This window comes from Rhamphochromis sp. 'chilingali' (genome assembly GCF_963969265.1).
Source record: "Rhamphochromis sp. 'chilingali' genome assembly, chromosome: 18".
NCBI classification, from domain to species: Eukaryota; Metazoa; Chordata; class Actinopteri; order Cichliformes; family Cichlidae; genus Rhamphochromis; species Rhamphochromis sp. 'chilingali'.
In genome coordinates, this window is record NC_137945.1 from 13,966,479 (window position 1) to 13,991,039 (window position 24,561).

General features: G+C 41.1%; 1 protein-coding gene across 4 annotated transcripts in view; it reads left to right on the plus strand.

The window, feature by feature from the left end:
- The first annotated feature begins 4,513 nt into the window (after positions 1-4,513).
- LOC308385482 (voltage-dependent L-type calcium channel subunit beta-1-like) overlaps positions 4,514-24,561 on the plus strand; it is a 70,607-nt gene continuing 50,559 nt past the window's right edge. For 2 of the 4 annotated variants that reach the window (XM_080864422.1, XM_080864424.1), the window contains exons 1-2: positions 4,514-4,846; positions 6,266-6,358. In XM_080864422.1, the coding sequence (XP_080720548.1) occupies positions 4,763-4,846; positions 6,266-6,358 (177 nt within the window). In that variant the 5' untranslated portion in view covers positions 4,514-4,762. Of the gene's footprint in view, positions 4,847-6,265; positions 6,359-23,101; positions 23,121-23,676; positions 23,817-24,561 lie in introns of those variants that run through there. The other 2 variants (XM_080864430.1, XM_080864426.1) reach the window with 2 other exon arrangements.

Genomic DNA, 24,561 nt, shown 5'->3' on the forward strand with positions numbered 1-24,561 from the left:
ACCATGGCCATCGCCTTTTTTTTGCATCAGTGTTTATAGAAATTGCTCCCACATAACTTATTATATACAGTTCTTACGGTTCTCCTTTAAAATGCAAATGCACATGAAACCACTAGAGGGCAATAATGAATAACAACTTCAGAGCTCTCTAAAGTCTTTTGAGAATAGCATTCTTCAGCACCAGCATGGTTTTACAGGAGACACTATACCATGAGTGCGAGACTGCAAAGTTCATACCGAGGGATATAATGTAGATGCAGTTCCTTTCTTTCACTTTACCTGGTTCAAACTACCTTGTTTTAGCAAATGACTCATTTATACAGGTGAAACGATAAGAAAAGTTACCTTTCTACACTTCAGCAAACAATAAAAAGTAGAAATTATGAATTAATATTTACATCTGTCACTGAAAATATCCTGAAGTTGCATCTGTTATAATGCAAGGTTTTTTGGGTTGGATTTATCGGCTACACATCCATGATGTAAATCTTCCCTTTCACTGCATCTTAAACGTTTTCCACTGAACTGAGATTTAGTGACCCTGTAGGACAATAGAGTGCAGAGAATGAATAATCAAGTTCAATAAACCAGTTTTAGATGATCTGATCTTTGTGAGATGGCACATCATTTTGACTCATCAGACAAGGCAATTATTTCTATTCTTCTGCTGTCCGGTTTTGCTGAGGCCATGTGAATTGCAGTATGTTCTTAGCCGGTGTGTTCTTTTGTTGCTTCGCCCCATTTACTTCAAGTTTGTTCAGAGATGTCATTCAGAGATCCTCCTCTGCATACCTTGGTTGTATCAGTGATTCATTTGATGTTGCCTTCCTATCAGCTCAAAGCAGTCTGGCCATTCTCCTGTGACCTCTGACATCAACAAGGCATTTTCACCCAGTGAACTGCAGCTGACTGGATATTTTCACTTTGTTAGATCACTATTTGTAATCCCTAAAGGTGGGAATATCCCAGTAAATCAGCATTTCTGAAATACTCAGATCAGCCTGTCTAGCACCAACAACCATACCACATTTAGAGTAAGGTAAGTCTGAAAGGTGTACCTTTCAAAGTGTCCAGTGTGTGTTGTTAGTGTAAGTTTGTATTACCTTACTTACTAGGATTCTATTAATTTTCCTCTTTTTTGTGGTCATTTGATAAATAAAAGTTCATTTCAAGCCTTAAAACAGATGAAAGATTCGTTTAATACAAACCTGGTGATTTTCCTTTAGTATGCATGAAATTTTGTAATCTGAAAGTTTCTTTCTTTTCTCAAAATAAACTTAGCCCAAAAAGTGTGGATTCTGTTTGCTCAATCTTTTCCTTGTTGTAACAATTCTTCTTGGCAATAAATCTCATAGTGTTTGAAAGCCTTTTTATTTCCTCATAAATGATGCTGCATTTGTAAGGAGAATTCATTTGTGGGTTGCACCCATGAAAAACTTGCCAAATCTTCTCTGCAAATGGCAAAAACCTTCTTGTGCGATTGCTATCTGCTATATCTTATTCTTGTACCCCATGTGCTGCCAATCAGGTGACTGACTGGTGTCTGATTAGCAGCACCTTTGAGGATGGACCCTACTACAGTGGTCAATTGGTGTCTGCTCCAAGCATGCCATGATTGACTAATGTGGATAGGGCCTGTGCCACAGGGCAACTTCAAGCTGGTGTTCTGCAAAACCAAGTTGCAGCATTTTTTTTTTTTGAATGCGTACCATCTCCAAATAGAAGAGCATATTCCACATAAGAGGGGATTTTTGAGACAGGCCACAACATGTGTCCCAAGAAGACAACACCACCCTGTCAGGATTTAGGAACTGTAAATAGTTTTCTACAGCTTTGCAGTCAAAGTCTCCAGTATGATATGGCTGACGGCTCTGTACCCAGAAAATCTGGAACATACCATACAATGGAATCCCATATCTCCACAGTCTGGGACTGAACTCTATCCTCAAAGATGACACTCATCCCCACAGAGCAGGATTTATCAGAGACTATCACCAAAATTTGGGAGTGGAGAGAAAGGAACGGCCTGCCTGCAGTCCTGACCTCAACCACACCGAAGAATCGGACACCATCCCAAACCGGTGTGTGACCAAGCCGATGACCAGCATGAGGAGGAGGTGCCATGCTGATGTGGCTGTGTATGGTTCTTTCACATTGCACTGATGTCCCTGTTTGTTAACTGGATGGACTGTTAAATGGCCAATATGGCTCGTTCCTTCAGACTTCAATCATCCAATCCAATAAACAACACCAAACAAAACTCAATATTAGAATAAGCTTTTTTTCATGGTACAACCTCCATACTCAACCCAGCTGCTCAACCCACAAATGCATTTTCCTTACAAATGTGGCATCATGGATGGGGAATAAACAGGCTTTCCAACAGTATAAGATTTATTACCAGGAATTATTGTTACAACAAAGAAATAATCGACCAAACAAAGATTTTCTTACTGGCAAGTGCCAAGTTTATTTTAGAAACAATATATTTGGATTTTGGACTACTGGCTGAACAAGTATGTCATCCAATATGAAACTGAGAGGTATTTTTATTTAATTAATTAATTTATTGTATTTACAATAAATTAATTATTTTATAAATATGTATATGTATATATATGACATATTTACAAAAAGAGCTCATTCAATAATGAAATAGTCAACAGGTGCAACACCCTTTTTTTTCATCCGCCAGCTATGCTGCCTGTACTTAACTGCCAATACGAATTATTCATCTGTCAGCTTGTGGCTCACTGCTCCAATTTTCAGGTTTCCTGCACCAAATGATAACATGATGATATATATGTTTTAGGCTATCCCAGTTTAACTGGATAACTCCATTTCTTTATTACACAAGGAGCAAATATGGAAAACCAAGATTTTGTCAAATAATTACATTAAGAGGCTCCAACAACACAGCCTAGTCCAGCTGACTTTCATTTATAGGACGCAGTCAAAGCTACCACATGCTTAACTCAGTATCCAGATGGATACTGGACATACCCCTGCACCAAGAAAATGTTAAATATACCTCTGTGAAATAGGCTTGTTGTAGCAACAATTGTCCAACTAGTTTGTTATTAGCATTAATTAGCATGTGTGTGCATTTAAACCAAACCAGTCAGTCTATGAACTGCTAATCAAGATTCTAACTAAGTAACTAGTATTCCACCCTCTTGTCCACATATGACATCATTTTTGCTGCATCCATCTTTTATATACAGCCTATGTGGTGGCACCATACTCCTTTCACCAAATGCTATTAGCATAGAAAAAAAATGAATTCGGCTTTTTGGTCAGAAAAAAAGAAGCCAACGCAAAGTGCCTTAAACCTGCATTCTATGTGAAGGCCACCAGATGGCGATAGTTGTGATTGCAAAAAAAAACATCCAGTCCTTTAGTATAGGTTTGTGGGAAAACGGCTCTTGACCTGTGGAACACTTTCCTCATGAGTTTATGGTCTCAGTCACTCATTTTGGATCATATTGAACTGAAAAAAAGTAAAAAATCTTCGTTGTACTTCAGAATGCAAGACTGTTTGTGGTATGAAGCTACAGGCTCACTGGCTAATGACTACTTAATCTCAGCTTGGCAGCCTTTGAGCCCTCTGTTTCAGTCACATCTGCCTCTCCTCATTACATCTGGTTCCATGCTTATTATTTGGATAAAGGGGAACTAGCTCTAAAAAAGCAATTTTAATCTAACTACAGCTGCAACAATCAAGTAATGCACATAATAACATATCAGTCTTTGTGATCCAATATTTTTTTTACTCTTCTTTAAATTAACCAAATTTTTATTTTCTTTGTTTTGTTTTTTATCACTGTTAAAATTCCTGTTAAAACTTTGCACTGTCACAGTATAAGACCCTCACTATGCACCTGTGGCACTTTTACTTTAACACTGTGGTTTATTTCTTTTAGACTGTACTGTTTTTACTCTTTATCGTGCTGCTGCAATACAATAATTTATTAAATAAATTAAAGATCATTGAAGTATCTATCATGTATATGATTCTGAAGTGAGCCATTAGACATGAGTAATTTTACTTTAACTACTTGTGCTGAGACATTTATCATATTTTACTATCTGTATTTGGGCTACATGCATGTTCTTTTGTTTTTGTTTTTGTATTCATTTCTGATAAAATAGTCTTATTTCCTCTGGCTTCCCTCTCTTTGTCCCCACCACCACCTCCACCACCCTGTGGCACCTCTACTTTGGTGCCAACACCTGTGAGCGGCCACATCAGGTTTATATTACAATAACAGCATCATTTTGTTGATTTAAACACCTCCCAGTAGCTATGACTGATTTCTCTCACTTGTTCAGTTCTGATCATCAAAGTTACTCTGAATTGACGCTTTTCAGTCGTGTTCATGCCGACTATCTGTTTGGATGCTTCTATTCATTTTCATCCCTTTGCGCTGTGAGGAGGCAGAGAGGTGTTGGCGTTGGATGAGGGCTCACGGAGCAGGAGCGCTCTCTCAGCTAGTGTAGGAAGGAGCGAACTGATGAGGGGGCTTTGTGATGCTGAAGGCTATAATATCCGACGACTCACATCATCACCATCATCTTGAACTCGCGAAAAACTACAGCCATTTTTCGCACAAGCTCCTCCTTTAACTCGACTCAAACTTGAAGAGCAGCATTAAACTCTTCAACACTACTATGTAAAAATGCGCTTTTGTCTCGGGCACAGCTGGAGCATCTGTACAACCCGAGAGGTTTTACCGAATATTCGCGTTTTTCAAATGGTGTGATGGTCGTCAACATTAGCCCAACCAACAGAGCAGAAACACCTCCGGACAAACACATGGACGCTCTGGAACATCCCATGTTACAAGTGAGTTAATTCATTTTAATTAAAGCTGACAGTTCCTGTTAAACTGACACTTTAAACCTTGGCACTGCACGCTGAGAGACGTCAAACAGCTCACCTGCTCTCAACCTGTCCGCTTCCTTTGCGCGTGCTGATGAGCGCAGGTGCCCTCATTAAAGTTTTGATTGAGGTTCGTAAGTCGCGAGGGCGAATCTTTATTTTTTGTTAATTTGTTTTTTGTTTTGGTTTGTTTTTACTTATTTGTGGGTCAGGTTTGATATTTGGATATTCACGTTCAGGGACTGAAAATAGTTTGACATGTCGTATTAGTTTAATATCACGACGTTTTGAAGTAAGCTAGCCAGGCCGCTCGTCAAATTAACTCATATTTCCGGAAGTATTTCAATTGTAAAGCCAGTGGTAGAAATTACATATTTACGAGTGTAATGCAAAAAGAACTCTGTTCAAAGTACTGCTGTGTAAACGAAAGTAACTAAGTACTAGGTGCTTTAGCAGGTGTTTTGGCTGTTTTAGTGGCAGGTAAGCGGCATTTAAGTTTAAAGCTAGTGTAAAGTCTCAAAGAAAAAACATTGTAATGTCTAAAACATGTTAAAACGGGTTTTGTGTATTTCTGCAGGTAAAATAGTGAAAAAATGATAATAAATTATATATAATTATATAATTGCTCTGTGGAGTAAAGTGAGTTTATTTAACACGTATAGTGATATCTCTGTTTGGTCCTGGGGTATTTGTCGAGGGGTCTCGACTGAGGGGGACAAAAAAAAGCAGATTTGAAATGAATTTCTTGCATTTCGTGCATTACTTTTCCAGGATGCCACTTTTGAAAAATAAGCTGTCTACCTACACGACTACCTAACCTCCTGAAACACGTCATAACATTACACCTTAAGTGAAAACACTCAAATCTGTAATAAGTAAGAAACAGTGGAAGTCAGTGCTTGGCTGACACTGGCTATAATACTGACTGAATGCTTTGGTATAAAAAATTATTTTATGCTGGAAATGACTCACCAACTCCACTCAACTACGCAATGAAATTCATCAGTGAAGACGGAGGCTGTAATGTTGGAAGCAGAACTGGTCACTCAGATAACTTAAAATTGCTCTATTGGCTTTCATAATCACAGATAATCTTTGTCAGAAACAACCTTTTTTGAGATCTCACCCTGTACTTGGAGTTTTCATAGAGAAAACATATTGATAATGAAATTGATCTAACTACAGTTGCTGCATTTGTTGCTAAACATTAATGACTTATGAGTCTCATATTATTTTCTGCTGAATGCATTTTTGCACATGAACTTAAAATCTGTTATGGGGAAAATGTATTAGTTTGCATGGTCTTGTGTATATTCTTTTAAGATTTAAGATTTTAAGATTCCTCATAAACAGTTTTATCCTGTCTTTTTTTGTTGTCTCAAGTCTCAAAGCAAAGGAGCTCGGAGAAAAGGTCGCTTTAAAGGCTCAGATGGAAGCACCTCGTCCGACACAACAACCAACAGCCTTGTTCGCCAGGTAAGGGTGGTGATTTGAATTTTTGCTGATCTCGCCTATCGGTGTCTTATTTTTGTCATCTCTAAACTATCTGTTGGTGCCTAAAGCCTAAAACCAAAATAGTTTTGTCTTTGAAAAGGTACAACAAAGATGTAGCTGACCACGATAAAAGAGTACCATGAAGTATAATTCAAGTTCCTGGCTGCAGTTACTTCCCGTTGGAATCTAACACTTGTGTGTTTGTATAAATGCCTGACAGTAAATGCAAACTGGTGTAAGAGCTCAGGCTCAGTCATCATCATCCATCAGCAATAAGATGTGCATTGCGATGAAAGCCCTCTGTAAACACTGCTGGGTACAGTATGTTAAATGGAAGCCTCTCATCTGATATGCATCTTCTGTGCACTGAGTGCACAGCGACACTGTGACCTGTTATAAAGCAGACCCTGTGAGGTACACACTCAGCAAGTCTGGTCTTTGTTGAGCAGACCTGCAAAGGGACAGTATGGGCTGAGTTAAGGATGAACACTCCTGCTTAAATGTTTCTGCCTTTTTTGGAGGAGGCACAGATCGCCTCGTCTTTGGCACGGCAGCAGCAGAGCGACGGGAAGCTGGAGGAGGTCAGATCAAAATTGCACCTCCTAGGCTGCTGTCTACTTCATCTCACAGCCACAGAGAAGTTCTCAATGAGGCGCTGCAGCTCAACCGAAGCTGCTCAGGGAGAAATTCCCTGATTTTTTTTTTTCTTCCACCACCCTTGGGAGCTAATGTCCATTCCCACAGTCTTCTCCCCCAAATGAGGAGTTCCCCTTCACTCAGAGTCATCGGTTAGCTTTGCTGCGAACGACTGTCAGTCTGCATCGTCATGTTAGGGAAATGAGAGGGCATTTGAGTGAGAGACAGAAAAGAGATGGTGTGGAGCAGAGGAATTATGCTTTTTGGGAGTCAGACAGTCTCTTTCATGCAGAGCAAAAATATCTTCTTTGAGATATTTGCTGCAAGAGGCCCCCAGAAATAGCAGACCTTCCAGTAACTTCACCTCTGTTTAGATAACAGTGTAAATACTGTTATTCAGTTATGTTTTCATGACAGCATTTTGTTCTGACCTTATTTCTCTTTGCCTCATGCTCAGTCATACTTACAGATGTATGAGAGTGTACTCTCTAAGTATCTATACTCACACCACCACTCACACTCATGATCTCAGTGCCTTTTAATCAGCCTGTCATTTGATGTTGTCTTCACTGTTATTATTTAAACATGCACAACTGGATTTAGGATTTGGAAACCATCTCTCGGCGGGAAACATAACAACCCAGTGCCCGTCTGAGGTGCTGAACCATCCTATATTTAAAATAAAATTACTCTGTCCTTTACTGAATAAGCCTCAGACATGATTTGCCCGCACATGTTAGAGCACAGAACTAAGAGTATAAAGATCTCCCTTAACTGGTTTACCTGATAATCTAGTTGTCAGTTCTATTCAAAAACATAGCAGATCTAATCATTTTTATTATATCAGGTTTTTGAGGTGGAACTTGTAGAGTAACTGTTGCTGTAATGAATGTATAAAAGCATGTAAGGGTGTCAAATAAGTGACTGTCTCCTCAATAAATTACATGATCTCTTGTATATTTTCTGCCTCTCACCCTCCTGTTTAACCTGTTGTTTTTGTGCTTCATAATCCTTTTATACATGTGGGCGTCTTAAGAACATCTCACCAGGGTCACGGTGTGATCAAGCCAACGCAGCTCCGAGCATCAATACAGTCTCGCAGTAACTCCATGCAAACACTCCTAAATGACAGAATTACTCATGCTCTTACAGATAGAGAGGGCAGAGGGCAGATGGGGAGTAGTTTGAGTAGAGAAAGGATGAGAGACATTCTCTGCGGTCATGGTCTGATGCCTGGGAGGGGGAAGTGTGGAGGAGGCTGGGAAGGATGGAGGCTCAGGCAAGACCAGACCGCTCAGCCGTGGGAGTAGCGAGGTCGGTGTTTGTGGAGCTCAGCTCTCCATTGAGAAGGAAGAAGGGCAGAACTGTCATAGATTTGTTAGCAAACTTTACCACCATCAGGTAGACGGTTTATTTTTATTCATGTGAAGGTGGGCTGCTGTGTAAGCAAACATGCGTCACTGAGTGCAGATTGTTTTGTTTGCTTTGTCCCATCTTTTTCTGCACATGTCGAGGGGTCAAAACTTCGAATAAATAGTGTTGAGATCAGGATCATACAGTGCACTTGGGCGCCCTGCATAGAGTTCCTTTAACTGCCCAGACATTTACATCAGCCCGAGATAGAAAAACAGATGGTTCAGCATCAAGTTGATGAAAGCTGATACATGTTTGTCCACCTCGGAGTTATTTTAGGGATCAGCTCCTTATTTTTAGAAAATATATGTGGTGAGACTCAAAGAAAAGGTAGATGTAACTGAGTGGAAATAGTAGCTGGTAAACTTAGATTAGCAAAAGTATAAATAACAACACAACATGTAAAATCTGTAAAAAAATATTTTAGAGAAAGGTCATGTGTATGACAATTTTTTTCTCTCTGAGAAGTTGTCAGACAACTAGCCAAGACTTCACCGGCGCTGGAGTCTGGGAGTTTTACATGGATGAATATGAATCCAGGGACTTCTGGGCTTATGTGCTAAGCTGACTGATTGTGTGTTTGTGAATGACTAAGCAGGTATAATAAACAGCCAGCTTCGACATCATGAATTTGCGAGCCTCTTGACAATAGAGAATTGAATGTAGTCATTTCTAAACTTACAACTGGCGTAAGTGTCCACTGTGAGTGATCGTCCATTTGTAAATTGGCACTGTGTTTAGAGTGTCTGCTTTTGCTTAATGCATCCTGGGAAATCAGCCAGTCCTCCGTGACCCTGAATAATAATAAACTTTCTTTATATAGCACTTCTCTAAAAACAGAGTTAACAAAGTACTTTAGAGAGGGTGAGAAACAAAATGCAGAACAAACAACAGGATTAAATACTAGCAGAGGGATGGCTTAAAAGTGAGTCTATAAAAGCTTGGCCCAGTTAGTGAATAAAACAAAAAGACACAGACCTTGCGAGGATACTTCTCGCAGGTTATTTCAGGTTTTACAAAATCATTACTCTTTTTCAAACAAGCCAGGAAAACTGTCAGATGAGTTTCAACTCAGGGTGTCAGTCTGCCCTTTGCCTCTTGGGTAAAGATTTGAAATGATTATAGATATAGGTTTCTTTGAATTCCTTTGACTTTATTGACTCCACTGAGTTGACTGGAGTGTAATCAGATGACAAATCTGCCTTACATCATGCTGATAGGCACATCGTTTTCGAGAATACAGTCATAAATGTAGAACTTTTAAGGCAATGAGATCTGAACTGCCAACCCACCTGTGTCCATCATAATGAAGAACAAACCTGCAAGTGCAACACACAAAGCTTTCTTGCCACTGTCTGAGCTACATCATTTTTATAGGCTGACACCACAAATTTACACCAAGGTAGCACAGAAATTTACATTGCATTATTTTTCCTCTCAGTATGGTAAATCACTGCCATCTATCTAGCAGTACAACGCAAGGACTCATACATATTAAAAATGTTTTAATTGTTGATAAAGTTCATAGGATATTTACACTTTACACTTTAATCTACACTGTGAAATCACCCACTGGTTTGCAAAGACCCATTTTGAAGTGTTTTCACCATCGTCATTGTGGCGATATCGTATTCTCCTTGGCTATCAACTGATCAAACTCAAGCTGTTAGCTCATGAGCATATCCTCTATTTTTAAAATGTACAAAATAGACTTAATTTTTATTCAGCATGGCCCAAAACAAGCAACTGATCATATAAACTAGTCAGCAAAGAGTTTAGAGGTCAAATCTCAGAGCCGTTTTCCCATATGCTTATAGGAGAGGAAATGTTTTTACAGAGCTGTTGCCCCCTGTTGGCCTTTAAAGAGAATGCAGGTATAAGGTGCTTCTCTGCTGACTTGTTCAGTCTTCTCTGTTTGGCTAATTTATGTTCTACTACTGTTTAAAAGCACTGCTGCCATGTTGGATTGTGAAGTTGGGGATGGTGGGGCTAATACTGACTGGGTAAATCTGACATGAGCAGCTGAAAATTTCAACTCTGGATTTTTGACTTCCTGCTTCAAATGTGAGTGTGGTAGAAAAATGTTTACTGGATATAACCTCTTGGCTCCACTCTTGTTAGTTGCCAATTAAAATAAGATATTCAGTCTTTATGTCATTTGTTTTCAATAGAAATTCAATATTAGAGAAAGCAGACAGTTAAAAATTGAAGAATAGATTCAATATAAGGAGCACCTGCTCAGGGGAGGATAATTTGCGTGCGCCGGGTGAGGTGCTGAAATGATATACAGTGAAAAATGAGATTCAGTGTTTAGTAGTTGAGACTGTGATTTGCACAACTCACAGAGCATTATGTCATAATTAACCTACTGCTGCTTCCCACACTTGTTATGTTTATGTAAATGGTTGCACCAAGCTTCCCACTTCCCCTCTGTGTTGTCCGCCTCCTTCTGGCTCTTTCACCTCTCTATGATGTCTCCCACTCCCGTAACTTTCCACAGTATATTGGTACAGTTTGACCTGCTCTGTCTGTAGAGATGGATTTGCAGATGAAAGTCTGCATGAATGCATGTGGTGAACACATAAAAACCCATTCCCATTCACTCAGTGATTGCAACCATTTTCCTTCTCATCGTTCCCTTTATTATTATTTTAGTCAGTGGAGAAAAGGAATGACGCAAAGAGCTCGTTATGGTTCTGATCAAATCTGACAGCCCGTCTGTTTTCATGCCATGGATATGTTACATATGCACTGGTGGTATGGAGTGACTGCCATTGGAAATCTCAAAGATCAATTGTAGCATTAACCCTGCAGACCTTTTCTGAACTTTAAGCAACAAATGTCAAGATTTTTCCAGTAGTAAATATTTCTGGAGAACAGTATGTAATGTCTGGCTTCAGACTGCAGTAATGTTGGCCAGAGTAAAATACTGTACTTGAGTGAAAATCTGGAAACAAAAAAAGCAACCGTAAAGCACTACTGCTGCTCAGTCGGCTGTTGCAGCAGTGCCAGACTGCCATCTAGTGGACAAACACTGTTATTGGGGTTATTTAACTGAGTGGAAATACATGGATAGCCAAATATGGTTGCAAAACTGTAAGTGATGTAACAGTATGATTTTTATCTAATAATACTGACACTGAAGCCACAAATGTGGAATTTATTGTTCAGTCTGTTGTTTTTTTAATAAGTGACAAGCGAAGGAACAAAGAGAAAGGCGCACATTGTTATCACTACATCAAAGCATGCCCTGCTTTCACAGTTGACCTGAATCCTCCATGCATCCTCCCACTCCTCAGTCCTGCTGATAAATTAATTTGGCAGTGAGCTGATCCATTAACCACCTAGTGGCCAAGGTCACAGCCCAGTTATTACGAGTGATCCTCATCCTCCACTCAAATAATATCTATCTAAATAGCAGGTACTGTATTAGATGAATCACGGATGAGAGAGAGAAAGATAAAAAGTTTTGCTGATCATGTTTCAACGACTGGAGACTGCAGGACATGAATGAAATTCATGAGAGTGCAAAATCCATCCTCAAAGTTGTGGTGTAAAACACAAGTGTCCATTCTCTTTTTTTGTGCTTTAATCATAAGATGGATTCATTTAATTAGCTCCTTCTTATGCCTTGAAAGCTTGCTCTTACTGCCCCTATGATTGATTGAGACTGTCTTCTGCATAGTGATGCAGATCCGGGGGGAAGAATAGACACATCTCTCACTGTTACATTACTTTCATGATCACAGTGAGTTCCTAGTACCTAACAGTGTGTGCATGTTAACTCATGTAAAAGCAGAAACGGGTGCAGATTCTTGGGTAAAGTACCTCAGGTATGACTGCGAAGATGCATCCAGAAAGGCTGTAATGAACCCAAATTAAACTGGGAGTACTTCAATGTGGAGACCTGTTTCCCTGCAGTATTATCCATGACATCAGCAGCTGAGCGATTATTACCATTGAAGGGTGACAGCCTCTGACAGGCTAACTGATAGACATGATTCCCCTCTCACTGTAAGGTGCACAGCTCTGTGTTTATAATTGTGCCTTTCCATCACCGCAGACACATGTCAGCCTGTGAAATATTGGCAGTAAACTAAAAAGGCTTCAACGATAATAAAAGATCACGGCAGGTTTATGTTGTCAGACTTGAGGAGATGAATAGATACGTGTATATTATCACTGATGAGCACAAAGTTTCACAACAGGCCACACAGCATCAGTCCAGGGTGCAGGGTTATTGTGTAGAGAAATACTCTTTCTAATAACGTTTTAATATAACACTAATAGACATAGATTATGGCACAAATACACAAAGGTCCTCTCAAGGTGCTGTATATTGTAGGGTAAAATCCCCACCTCAGATAACGCCCTGTGAGCAAGCACTTTGTGACCGTGGGAAAGAAAAAGTCATTAAACAGGAAGCAAACCTCTGGCAGAGCTAGGCTCAGAGAGGGCCAGACATCGGCTCTGTCTAGTTGGGGTTTGAGGGGAAAGAGAAAATAAGAAAGAGAGGATATTCATGAAAACAGATTACTGAACCGTTTAGAAAAAGCCCCTGTTGACTGAATGCTCACTGATTATATTATAATGTGTTTTGTTTGTTCACACTGCACAAAATTGGCTGAATTAAAAAAAACAGAGTGAGGCAAGATAATTAAAGTCTTACTAAGCATGCAGATCTGAGATTACTGACATTTTCATTTAATTCTCCATGCTTGTGAGCGTATTACAGAAGACGTTGAAGCGATTATTTCATTAAAATATTCCTCGCATTAACATGCACTTTCTTTAGGATCTAAAACTCTCCCTCAAATATCCCAAAATTAAAACTTATGTTGACGTGAATTTGCTTTTTTACATTTCTCATCAATAAAATTTCAGCAAAAAAAAAAAAAAAATTGACCTGGCTCTCATTTTAGCCCTGAAATACCCCATCTGTCTTTAGGTAAATCTTTTAAAACCTCAGTTAAAGCCAATGTGTTGGAGAATAAATTATGATACTTGACCTAATGCTTGATATTTTTATTTTCGTAAGTAGTAGGCGCCTGGAAAATCACTTGTGATTCATGGAGACAGAAAACTGGGTTTGTTTTTATCTTGACGCAGCACTTTGTGACAGCAGAAATCATGTTGTTATTCTACTGACAAACTGCAGCCTGTCCCACCTCAGCCTGAGAGTAAGTGATGATGTCTTCAACATCAGAATCAGCTCTGCACAATATAAGAATGGAGCAAACTAAAAAAGTTGAAGGTAGGTGACAATGGGGGAGGGATGCTTAAGCTCGGTTTATACATGTGCTCAGTGCTGTCCTTTATTATTAGCACGAAAGAAAAGCTCATTTGTTTTAGAATCTGTTTGGCTCCTCACTTTTTAATAATCTGCTGATGCAAAAGCAAAGGCTTCCCGTTTAAAATAAAATGAAATTATGTATTTTGGCTGAAATTAGTGTTGCTTTTATTGGCTTTATTAGCTCCAGTTGTAAATCTGTATTTTCAGGGAATCTTTGCTGTCAGTGCTCATAAAACTATATTTGCTACACCATTTTCAAAATACATTACTTTGATGATTTAATTGAAATCACTGCTGGAAAGGTTCAAAGTTAAAATCTGTATCCAGCTGGCTTTGCAAGTAGAGATGCAAAAGCACATCCACAGTCATGCTGTATAATTGAGTATTACCTGTGACCCACCCCTCTCTACCACAGTTGTCCTGTGGCATGAAGCGGGTACGTGCATTTATGGCTGACACAGCATTTGTGATGGAGTAGTGAGGCCGGATGTCCTTCTGGACTCAATCACCTGAACACAGTGGGAAAGGATAATAGTGGAGAGGAGGTGTGAGATGAGACGGGAGGGGAAAGAAACAAACACACCAGCTCTGCAGTCACACAAAGCACTCCAGCATGACTGAACTGTGCGAGTGACTTCCCCCTGCACCACAGGCAGCGTTGTGCTGTTCCTCCGCTCGCAGCATGAGACACACACTGTTTCTGTTACATTAAAAGCACAGTGCAGTCTCTACAGCAACCAGTAGCTGTCTCAGTGCCTGTCCTCACACAGAGAAAGTAAGAAGGGTAATCCAGTGCAAATGAGGACTGAGTCATGGCACAAGAAGAAATAAAGAAAAGGAGTGGAGCATAAAAAGTCAAGATAGCCACAGTGTGTGTGTCAAGCTTTTAAAAGCCAACTGAACCCTGGATGAATGAAGGAGGGGCAGGGAATATAGAGGATGTGTCGTCTATTAGGAAGCAAGGGACAGCGGTCAGTAAAGGACACTCAGAACTCCACCTCCTCCCTGTGCCAAGAAGGAACTTACGCGTGGTAATGAGTGGGTCTAAATCCACTAGCAGCTGAACCAGTGTGCCAGCCTGCAACTGTACGTCTCTGCCACAGCACAGCAGCGCTGCAGAGGATTTGGCAGCACAGAGGCTCTGCCAGAGCGTGCACAGATTTTGGGGTGGGGTAAACTCAGATGGACACTCTGCTGCAACAGTCTGGAGATGGGTAGAAGAGGAGGAAGAAGAGCAAGGAGTATTTGAATCGGACTTTTGAATCTCCAGAGTTTCTGAGTAAGGGGGCAGATAAGGTGCACACGTCAGGAGGGGTGGACAGAAGTAGGGGGCAGGTGTGGATACGACAGCCCTCTGCTAACTCTTCCATCAAGGATCCCTGCTGTCCTCGTTATCTGCTTTGCACCTTTTGGTGGTCCACAACCCTGTGGGCCAAGTCTGAAGGCATGGACCGAGGCTGAGTAGATGCTGCTGCCTGACAGGGAGTCTGTGAGACGGCCGTCAGTTCCTCCCCTCCCTGGTCCCCTTCATGCCGTGCTGTGGTCTGGGCCATCGCCGGAGAGCAGAGCTTCCATATGTGAGTTTGTGGCTTTGATGCTGATTTATCACACAGGATAGACTACATGTGATAGTGAGAGAATGAGAGGCGATGAAGCCTACAGTTGCCAGCATATGTGCAAAGACTAATTGTTTCAGGATGAATAATTCAGAGGTTATTTGGCAGGTGTTTCCATGCATGCACAACTTTACTGAAAATGTCAGCGCTGCTTGAAAGCACCAGTCTGAAGAGTCAGTGGATGCCTGCCAGCTTTTTCCCTCGATGTTGATCACTGTTGTCTGCTGCTGTAGATCTCTATCCAGAAACAATCCTGAGTGCTGCAGGATTTAACTGAAATATTTCAGTTGCCTGAACTGACCTGACAGTTTTCTGCAGAGCTCTGTTTTCACTCTGCATGCTGCCAGACCTGATAAATGTTTTATTCCATATTTATTCCAGGGTTTGGAGAGAGAGCTGTGAGGTGGTAATGTTTTTGAATGCTGTGGGTTCACAATGCAGGCACATGCTCTGTTGACAGTTTGACTTTATTGGGTTTTGCTTGTTTATTTCTTGCGTCTTTTATGTGCTAGTGTCTGCAATCAGAAGCTCATTACAACGAGTCTACTGTGGCTGTTCAGCTTAATGAAATGCAGTGAGAGGAAAATGTGGATGTTTTTCTTCTAATAGCTATGACTCCGAGATGGAAAATTTGATGACACATGCATTTATTTCTCTACTGTCCTGTGCATTCTTAATTTTGTCAGTCAGCCTCAGTGGGTTTTTGTGCACTCCTTTATGTACAGCACAAAGAAAGGGAATGTCTTCTGCTTTTTGCAGCCTCCAGTGTTCGTCAATAGAGCAATGTAAAAATGAATCATGTTTTCCCTCTTCCACAATTCCCCAGTACTGCAGAAAAAGACAAGCATTGCATTTTGCCACTAGATGGCCACATTTCACTTTTGAGTCTTCCACTCAAATACATACTGTACATGCAGATCTGTCTTTTATGCACAGAGAGAAAATGCCTCACCGCTATTAAAGCCCATAGATAAAGTTTTCATGAGGTAGACTTTTTTATATAATTATCTAAAATGAGTTATGAAGTCATCCACAGATCTGAGATGGTAACTTGTTCGCCTCTGGGACAAAATGTCCTGAGCACACAAAAAAACGTCAGAATGACGAAAACTGTGACATCTAAGCACATAAAAGTCTTAACGGCAGTGTGAAGTCATCCTTGATTTTTTTTTTACAAGAGTAAATATTCAATCTTCAGACAGCAACAGTCAACTATACCCATGTGTTAATCAAAAATGGCATTTTTGAAGATTTGCTTCTTTGTGTCATGTGAAAGTAAACTTCATATGTGGGTTTCCAAATGTTGGGCAGGCAAGGTTTACACTTTTTAGACAATGAGTAATACATTTATTGGAAAAAAAATTATACACAATTACATAATTGTTTGTTTTATCCCAATTTAGCATGAAAGTAAACCTGAAGTTTCATGTGAACACGGGCTGCCAGAGCAGGTGTAAGATTGTGGCGGTGAAATATATAATAATAGTACACTAAATGTTACAGACTTGACTTAAACTGAGACAACAAAAACATGTTTCAGTAGAATATTTAAAAATATTTTTTTACTTTAAATTTGTGCTTAATTTAAAATGTCCAAAAGAAAAGAGAAACCTGTATCAGTGCTCTAAAGGAAATCTTCATGAGTACATAAATAAATTAGTATCACCCAGTTGTTCCAAAAAAGAACTCATGGGTTCATAATTCATTATGTGATACTTTGAGCAGCAAGTAATACACCAGTTGTGTCTTCTAAATTCAGCCAGAAGCAGCCTTCTCTCATTCAGAGAGCTCTTTGAAAAGGGTCCAAGGCATTTGGGCCCATTATGATTATTATTGTCTGTCTTGAAATGCTTCTGAACTGGAACAACAACGTTATCGCAGATATTATAGAGAAGGAAAAAATGCCAGTGTGCTCCTGTGCACATTGCTCTAGTTTGGTTACGCAGTCTGGTTTTGTGTGACATGCGCTGCAGTAGGCTGGATCAACATTTACTGTACAACTGAGTAAGCTTTAATTTAACTGATGAGTGGATTAGTGTAGGACCAGCTGTGGAAACGCCACACCGGAGCATCTAAGCCCCATGTGTGAGGTGTTTGCATGAAAACAAACCATTCGCTGTGGTGGAGTATCACTGGCAGCATGTGTTTGTGTTTAATGACTGTGCACAAAGTAAGCATGGGGAAATTAATATAATGAGTAGAGTTTTTGGCAGAGGGCGGTGCAGCGCTGAACTTTATGACACTCCTCTCACATGTTTCCAATATGGAGCACCAAACCGCCGTTTTACGTCTGAAATGGGGCGGAACACAATTCTGCTCTCGATGGAATGTGGAGCACGGAGACCTGGCCGGATGGGACTCCGTCTGACAGAATGAATAGCCAGCCTCAGACACTCCTCACGGAAACTCAGTTAATTGAAGACAGCAGGGCCTACTCCATTCCACCTTTTGTTTTCTAGGCCTTCTTGCTTGCATGATGCAGCACCAGTAGCTAGTGACATCTGAGGAAACCAACCTGAGTTCTTTTCCTGCAGTAGAAATGCTGATAAACTCTTTAAAGGTACATGTGAAACAACGTAGCACAGTTTCTTTTCTATAGTCAGTGTATCGTGAGGCGCATCCAGGTGTGTTTCGAGATCGGGATTTGGTGGGAATATTAATGCATTATTCATCTGCCAAAAAAAGTTATCAATGAATTTGCTGTATCTTAGTTTGTATCTACTCACTCCCCAGCCATCAGGATAACAAAGAGAAAACAGATCACTTTTTCATGTGGAGAAAAAACAAAACTACCTACTGTATCAGGACAGATAATCTGACAGTATAACAGATAACATAAAAGATGGGCATAGCCTTTATGACCACCTCTGTGTTTTGACGCCAGATGTGACAACCAAGTGCTTGATCTGAAACTGCCTACTTACTGGCTAATGATTTTGGATTAACAAGTTATTAGCCGGTTAGCATGTCTTGAATTATCCTCCTTTGTGAAATCTTAAAATTACCATAATTTACAAAAAGGACTTCATGTTCTACTTGACAAGATTTAAAACTAGCAATTGAGCACATTAGGTCATCAGAAAAGTCTTTGCTGAGGTAACGGAGAGAGGAAGAAAGGAAGCTGTCAAGTCGCCCCCTGGTGTAATTTATAAAGAATGCAGGTTTAAGACACTTGTGCGTTTTTCGACCTGGATGCAACATCCATCTGGAAGACCATTTGATGGATTATGTGAATGTATAAGGAGGCAAGGTATGCTAGCAGAGGGGTGATACAACTCACAACTAGACTGTTTAAACGTGCCTTTGTCTGATGCTATAGTAAGAAGTGACCACATGTCAGATGACATAGAGGCTGTTTTGTGCCTGGACACAAAATATACACAGTGGACACTGACCTAATTGTTATTGACAGCTCTCTGAGGCTATGCAGCAGTGCTGTGAGCTACCTGCTAACTTTAGCATGGTACCAAGTTAACAGAAACACTGCTAATGTGGTGTGGTTTTTGATACTCCATCCATCCATCCATCTTCATCCGCTTTATCCGGGGCCGGGTCGCGGGGGCAGCAGCCTAAGCAAAGAGGCCCAGACCTCCCTCTCCCCAGCCACCTCCTCCAGCTTGTCCGGGGGAATACCAAGGCGTTCCCAGGCCAGCCGAGAGATATAATCTCTCCAGCGTGTCCTGGGTCTGCCCCGGGGCCTCCTCCCGGTGGGACATGCCTGGAACACCTCACCCAGGAGGCGCCCAGGGGGCATCCTTGTCAGATGCCCGAACCACCTCAGCTGGCTCCTTTCGATGTGGAGCAGCAGCTGCTCTACTCTGAGCCCCTCTGGCCGAACTTCTCACCCTATCTCTAAGGGAGAGGCCAGCCACCCTTCGGAGGAAGCTCATTTCTGCCGCTTGTATCCGCGATCTCGTTCTTTCGGTCACTACCCACAGCTTGTGGCCATAGGTGAGGGTAGGGACGTAGATCGACCGGTAAATTGAGAGCTTCGCTTTTACACTCAGCTCCCTCTTCACCACGACGGACCGGTGCAGCGTCCGCATTACTGCAGCTGCAGCCCCAATCCGTCTGTCGATCTCCGGCTCCCTTCTCCCATCACTCGCGAACAAGACCCTGAGATACTTGAACTCCTCCACTTGGGGCAGGAACTCATCCCCGACCCGGAGTGGGCACTCCACCCTTTTCCGGCTGAGAACCATGGCCTCAGATTTGGAGGTTTGGAGGTGCTGATCCTTTTTAAGTTTTTGATACTTAATGACTTAAATGGCCATATTAGTACCATCATGTTATTATTTGATTTGGGCACAAAACACAAATGGCTGACGTGGTTGTCATGTGATACATTATACTGTCATAAGACAGATGTTTGGACGTAAATAACAAAATGGTAATGAAAATTCATCCTGCTGGGACTTGTCTGCCGTTCATAAAATAGTCCTTGAGAGATTTAAAAGAAAACAAACATGGACCTCACGGTGGGAAAAGAGGAAACATCAGGGATCATAAATTTCAGGAGTAGCCATGTTTTTAACATTTTGTCTTGGCTTATTCAAGAGATGTAGCTATGTAGCAGGTAAGTAAAAACTTTGAGCTGTTAGGTGGACTAAAGAAACCAGACAGAGAATGAGAAAATACTGGAATATTCTCAGACAAAGATATTTTTTTCCCAGAAACAATTGAGTTTGTGTGTTCTTGTGGTGAGTGAGCCGAGCTCCCATAACAAAAGGGTGACCTGGAATTCCCAGTTTTCCAGGCACCGGGATGGACGCCCAGATAGGAGTCCCGAGCCAGCGCAGACTAAATTGGAGCAGGGTTTCCTTGGCAGCAATTATGCGTTTTTTCACTTATCCAGAGAATATGGAAATGTCCAGGAACTGAGCCGTTAATTGGCCACAGAGGCTCTGAAGAATGTCTTGGATTTAGGTGGATTTTTTTTTTACTGTGTTTACGTCACAGCTGGACTGGAAAGTGTGATCTATACACTATCTGTGGAAGCCTATGAAGAGTATAGCTCCAGCCCGGAAACACTGATGTCAGTGACACAGTGCGCATTGACCCCGTTTAAGTTATGGCTGGCAGTCTGAGTTTTAAAACTCTCAGTGGTCTGGAAATAGTGAGGTCATGGGTAAGGAGATGCTTCTCCCATCCTACAAAATGTACTGATTCCTCATTAATCTTCCTAATATGTCTACAATAAATCATTACTGTCACAACCTGGCTCAAAAGTATGTGACGAGAGGGAGGCCAACTAGGGTCTTAGATGACGCCAAATGTGTAATTAGAGAAATTAAGAAACAATACAATAGGGCATATCTGTCAACGGGTCAGTACCTTTGTAGTGTCAGTGATGAATGAGTGTGAATATAAAAGATCAAAGAATAAACGGGGCTGTCAGTCAGCCAACCAGGTTAAGGTCTGCTTTATATTCTCCTGAGCTCAGCCCATTCAGGTGTGTTGCATCAGGAAACTCATGCAGCTTATTCACTGTGTGTAGGGCATCGATCAACTAGGATGTAGCAAAATGCTGCACACTGTTTTCAGGTTTGATTCCTCTGTTCAGCTCCACGGATCAGTTTCCTGGAAGAACTGAAAGACAGAGCCAACAAGGAAAGGACAGCAAAGCATGCATCCAGCATGAGGCCATCAAACTGCAAGCTGGGCTTGTTTGTCTGCTTGCCTTATTCAAGTCACTGTGATATTTTAAGAACTGCATGCAGACAAATACTGCATGACTATAAGATCTGTGGTTCTGGCTTGTAAAAAGGCCACATAAAAAAGTTGTGGGGAAAATCCTGAGGAAAGCAGGAAGACCTGTACCAAATTTCATGCCAATACCTCCAGTAAGAGCCTGGCAATCAGTGCGTATAAAACTTAACCTCATTATGATAAAGTGTCGAAATTATACTGGGAAAGTTTTGAAATATGGTTTCTGAGAGTCTCAGAAACACAACTTCTTTGCCTGTTTGCTGCTTTCTAACCAATTGAGATGAATGCATATGAAATAATTTAGTGTTCATTGCCAAACTTAAAAGAGACCTGTAAATGTGAGGACTTTGCAGGCACTGCAGTATATTTAAGTGCATAGTGTGTTACCAGTGTAGTCCAAGTTGACTTCAGATAATCAACAAGCTCCTCTGTCTATAATTTAGTCCCTGACGTCCTCTGACAGCTCTTTGGTCTCACTAATGGTGGTGAAGAGGCTGAAATGGAACAAACTAACTCTGTGGACAGGTGGGCCTTAGACACTTCAGGTCAGGAGTCTGTAACTGATTGGCTGTCAATAGGCGGGAGCCAAATTTATGGCTAAACTGTATCGGATCAAATACTTATTTCAATCAATGCCAAGAAAAATGACTTTTACTCCTTATGTAATGTGTTTTTCTGGATATTCTTTCTTTCTGCATTAAAATAAAACTACCATAAAAATGAGTGACTGTTCATTTCTTTGGAAGTGAGCAATTTTACAAATTCAGCAGGGGATCAGATATATTTCCCCCACTGCCTTCACTTAATCTCTTATCTTTACTTTTCAGTTTGCTTCTAACATACCTTGTGATGACTGTACTTTATGTAATTTTCTTCTACTAACAGCCCACAGATATTATGAAATCATGCACATCGTGCTGACACAAGAGTGCTAGCAGAGTCGTTTGCTCAGCTCACACCTATTAAATTGGCACCTCTGATAGAAAGGGCACCCAGGCCAAACTGAGCATCACTTAAAACAGGAGCAGATGTTCTTTGAGGCCAATTAACAGGAGAGAGATGCAGACAACCTTGTGCACCAGAGGAGGGCTGCTGGCCCATATGGATACTAGAGACAGTTAATTAGAGTGGCAGATGTTAAAAATGGACCAGGAGCCGAGTAAAGCAAGAGTTTTCACTATATGTTTGTAATTTTGTGGTTTGCATTGATTATTTTAATGAGCTGGTCTCACCGGTAGCCAAGATTTTCCACATTAAAGTAACAAGATAGTAGAAGTAAAAATTTAAAAAGATGGCCTCAGATATTACGTGAAGTGTTCATGTATAGAGCTGCTATGATTAGTCAATTAATTGCTCTGTCAATCAAAGGAAAGTTTACTGACGTGTTTGTTTGCCAAGTATCCTTCAGCTACAACCTCTCGCAGGTAACAGGGTTTCTTTTTAGCCACAAAAGATTGTGGCAGAGAAATCAAGTAAAAAAAAATTAAAAGTTTCCATCAAGCTATAACTGAAGAAAGAGCACATCTCAGATAAATTTTGAAGACTGTTAATAAAAGACTCACACAACACCCTTCCCTTATAAAAGCTGCAAGCTGTTTTGGCACCTTTTTAAATTCCTTTTCAAACACTAGTTGTTCTGCTTGTTTATGTGCGGTCTGTAGACTTTTCTGCCACTGCTGATCCAGAGATCCGCCGCTGCTCTGTGGCTCAATTTCACCCAAATGCAGCCACTCAAATCAGCACTTACAGCCTCAGAACTCTTCACTGATCTTTTATGAGTAGTCCGGATCAACTTGAACAAACAGACTGCAAGAAGTGTGGAGAGGAGATGTTGGTGAGATTTTGCAGAGGAAGCTACAAAAGTCAGCATTTAGAGGCTTGATCAGAGAGCAGTGGAGCCACTTACTTAAGAGATTAAATGGAGATTCACCGAGCATTTTCTTACTGTCTGTCATGCTATTTATCTCTTAGCAAAGTGGTACCATGACAACAGGTGCCAGCTGGGTGAGAAGATGTACTCCAGAGATTGAGGGAGAGATGGAGGATGCTAGAGAGCAAGGAAGGAGACTGGCTCTAGGTAGGTGGCAAAGAGCAGGGATGAAACAAATAAAAGCACGATAATAAAAGGAGAGGTACCTACAGCAGATGAAGATGAGGTCAGTCACTTTAAGTTTTGCTCCAGTGCTCCCGCTTATTTCCTGCCTGATATCTGTACATGCCAGTGACCTGCCAGTCAGGGCTCTCCTCCAAAGACTCAGTATGTTCATCCTAATACTTCTATAAGCTCACCCTGGGGAGCTGGCCACAAAGATCTGATTGGGCGCGTGCTGTGGCTCAGCAGGGCGGGGTTAAACCTGCTGGGATGTTTCATATTCATACTCTGCTCAAATACATAATCAGTCCATCAGGTCACTGTGTGCTGTGAGGAGGAAAACACTTTTGAGTTTTGCTGGATATTTCTGGACTTTTCTAGTTTTGTAACGTAGCCTGAAAAAAAAAAACTTGAAAACTCTGCGCGTGGCGTGCTCTGATCCGCTGACAGATGCTGGATTCAGTCAGAGCAAGCGTTTCGGGCTCGCGGGTTTGCAGGGCACATGATGACCAATGGCTGAGCGCGACGTGCCCCCGGCCATCACCCCTGATCCCGCACAGACCTCCCCACGCAACAGGCTGTGGGGCTAAAATCTGCTGAGGAGGGGGGTCCTCTCGCCACGTTACTGGCCTTCCTCTCGTTGCCATGATCAAACAAACCAAGAATAAAAATGTCTCATGGGTAAGTGAGGTGTGCTCCTGTAGAGTGAGTGTGCTCCTCTTCTCTTGAAGTGCTCTGTCATGTGTGTTTTTACTCTGTATTCTGTGGCATTTGCAAAACATCTGAAAGCAATGTAACATTTTGCATCACTATTGATATGATTTTGTGGTTTAACAGATTATGCAGAGGCTATTACAGTGTGTTTTCATTGATTTTTTTTATGCTGCTGTACTCAGTGGCTATTCCAAACTGAGGCTTAGAGATTTAGGTATTATATAACTACAAGCTACTACATACCCACTTTATGAAATCTGGTTATCAGTCTGCCAACTCTGCCTCTGCCAGGAAGTACGCCAGATGTTGATGGGTTGAATTTCTAGTTGATGGCAGTTCAAGTTGAACTCTCCATGAAAGGTGCATTGTTCTTGTTTTTTTTTTTTAAATAAAACAGCAGATAAACTGGCACCTTTTGTTAAGATGTCATAGTTTGTTTGTTTTTTCTAATGTGTGTGAGTTTGATATCTGAGTCTTTGCCAGTGCAGACGGATCAGGGCAGATTAGAATGAGAGTGGCTTTGCGAGGATGAAATCAGCTACTTGGGAAAACGGGGGTGGGGCAGGGAGGAGAGAGTTGGGGACGGAGGTATGTTTACTATCAAATCTACTTTCTTTCTGTCTGTGGACATTTTTCTCTTTCTCATTCTGCAGACATACGACCTGCCAGAAACTCACACAGCCTCCTTTTACACATTTTATGATCCCTCTTG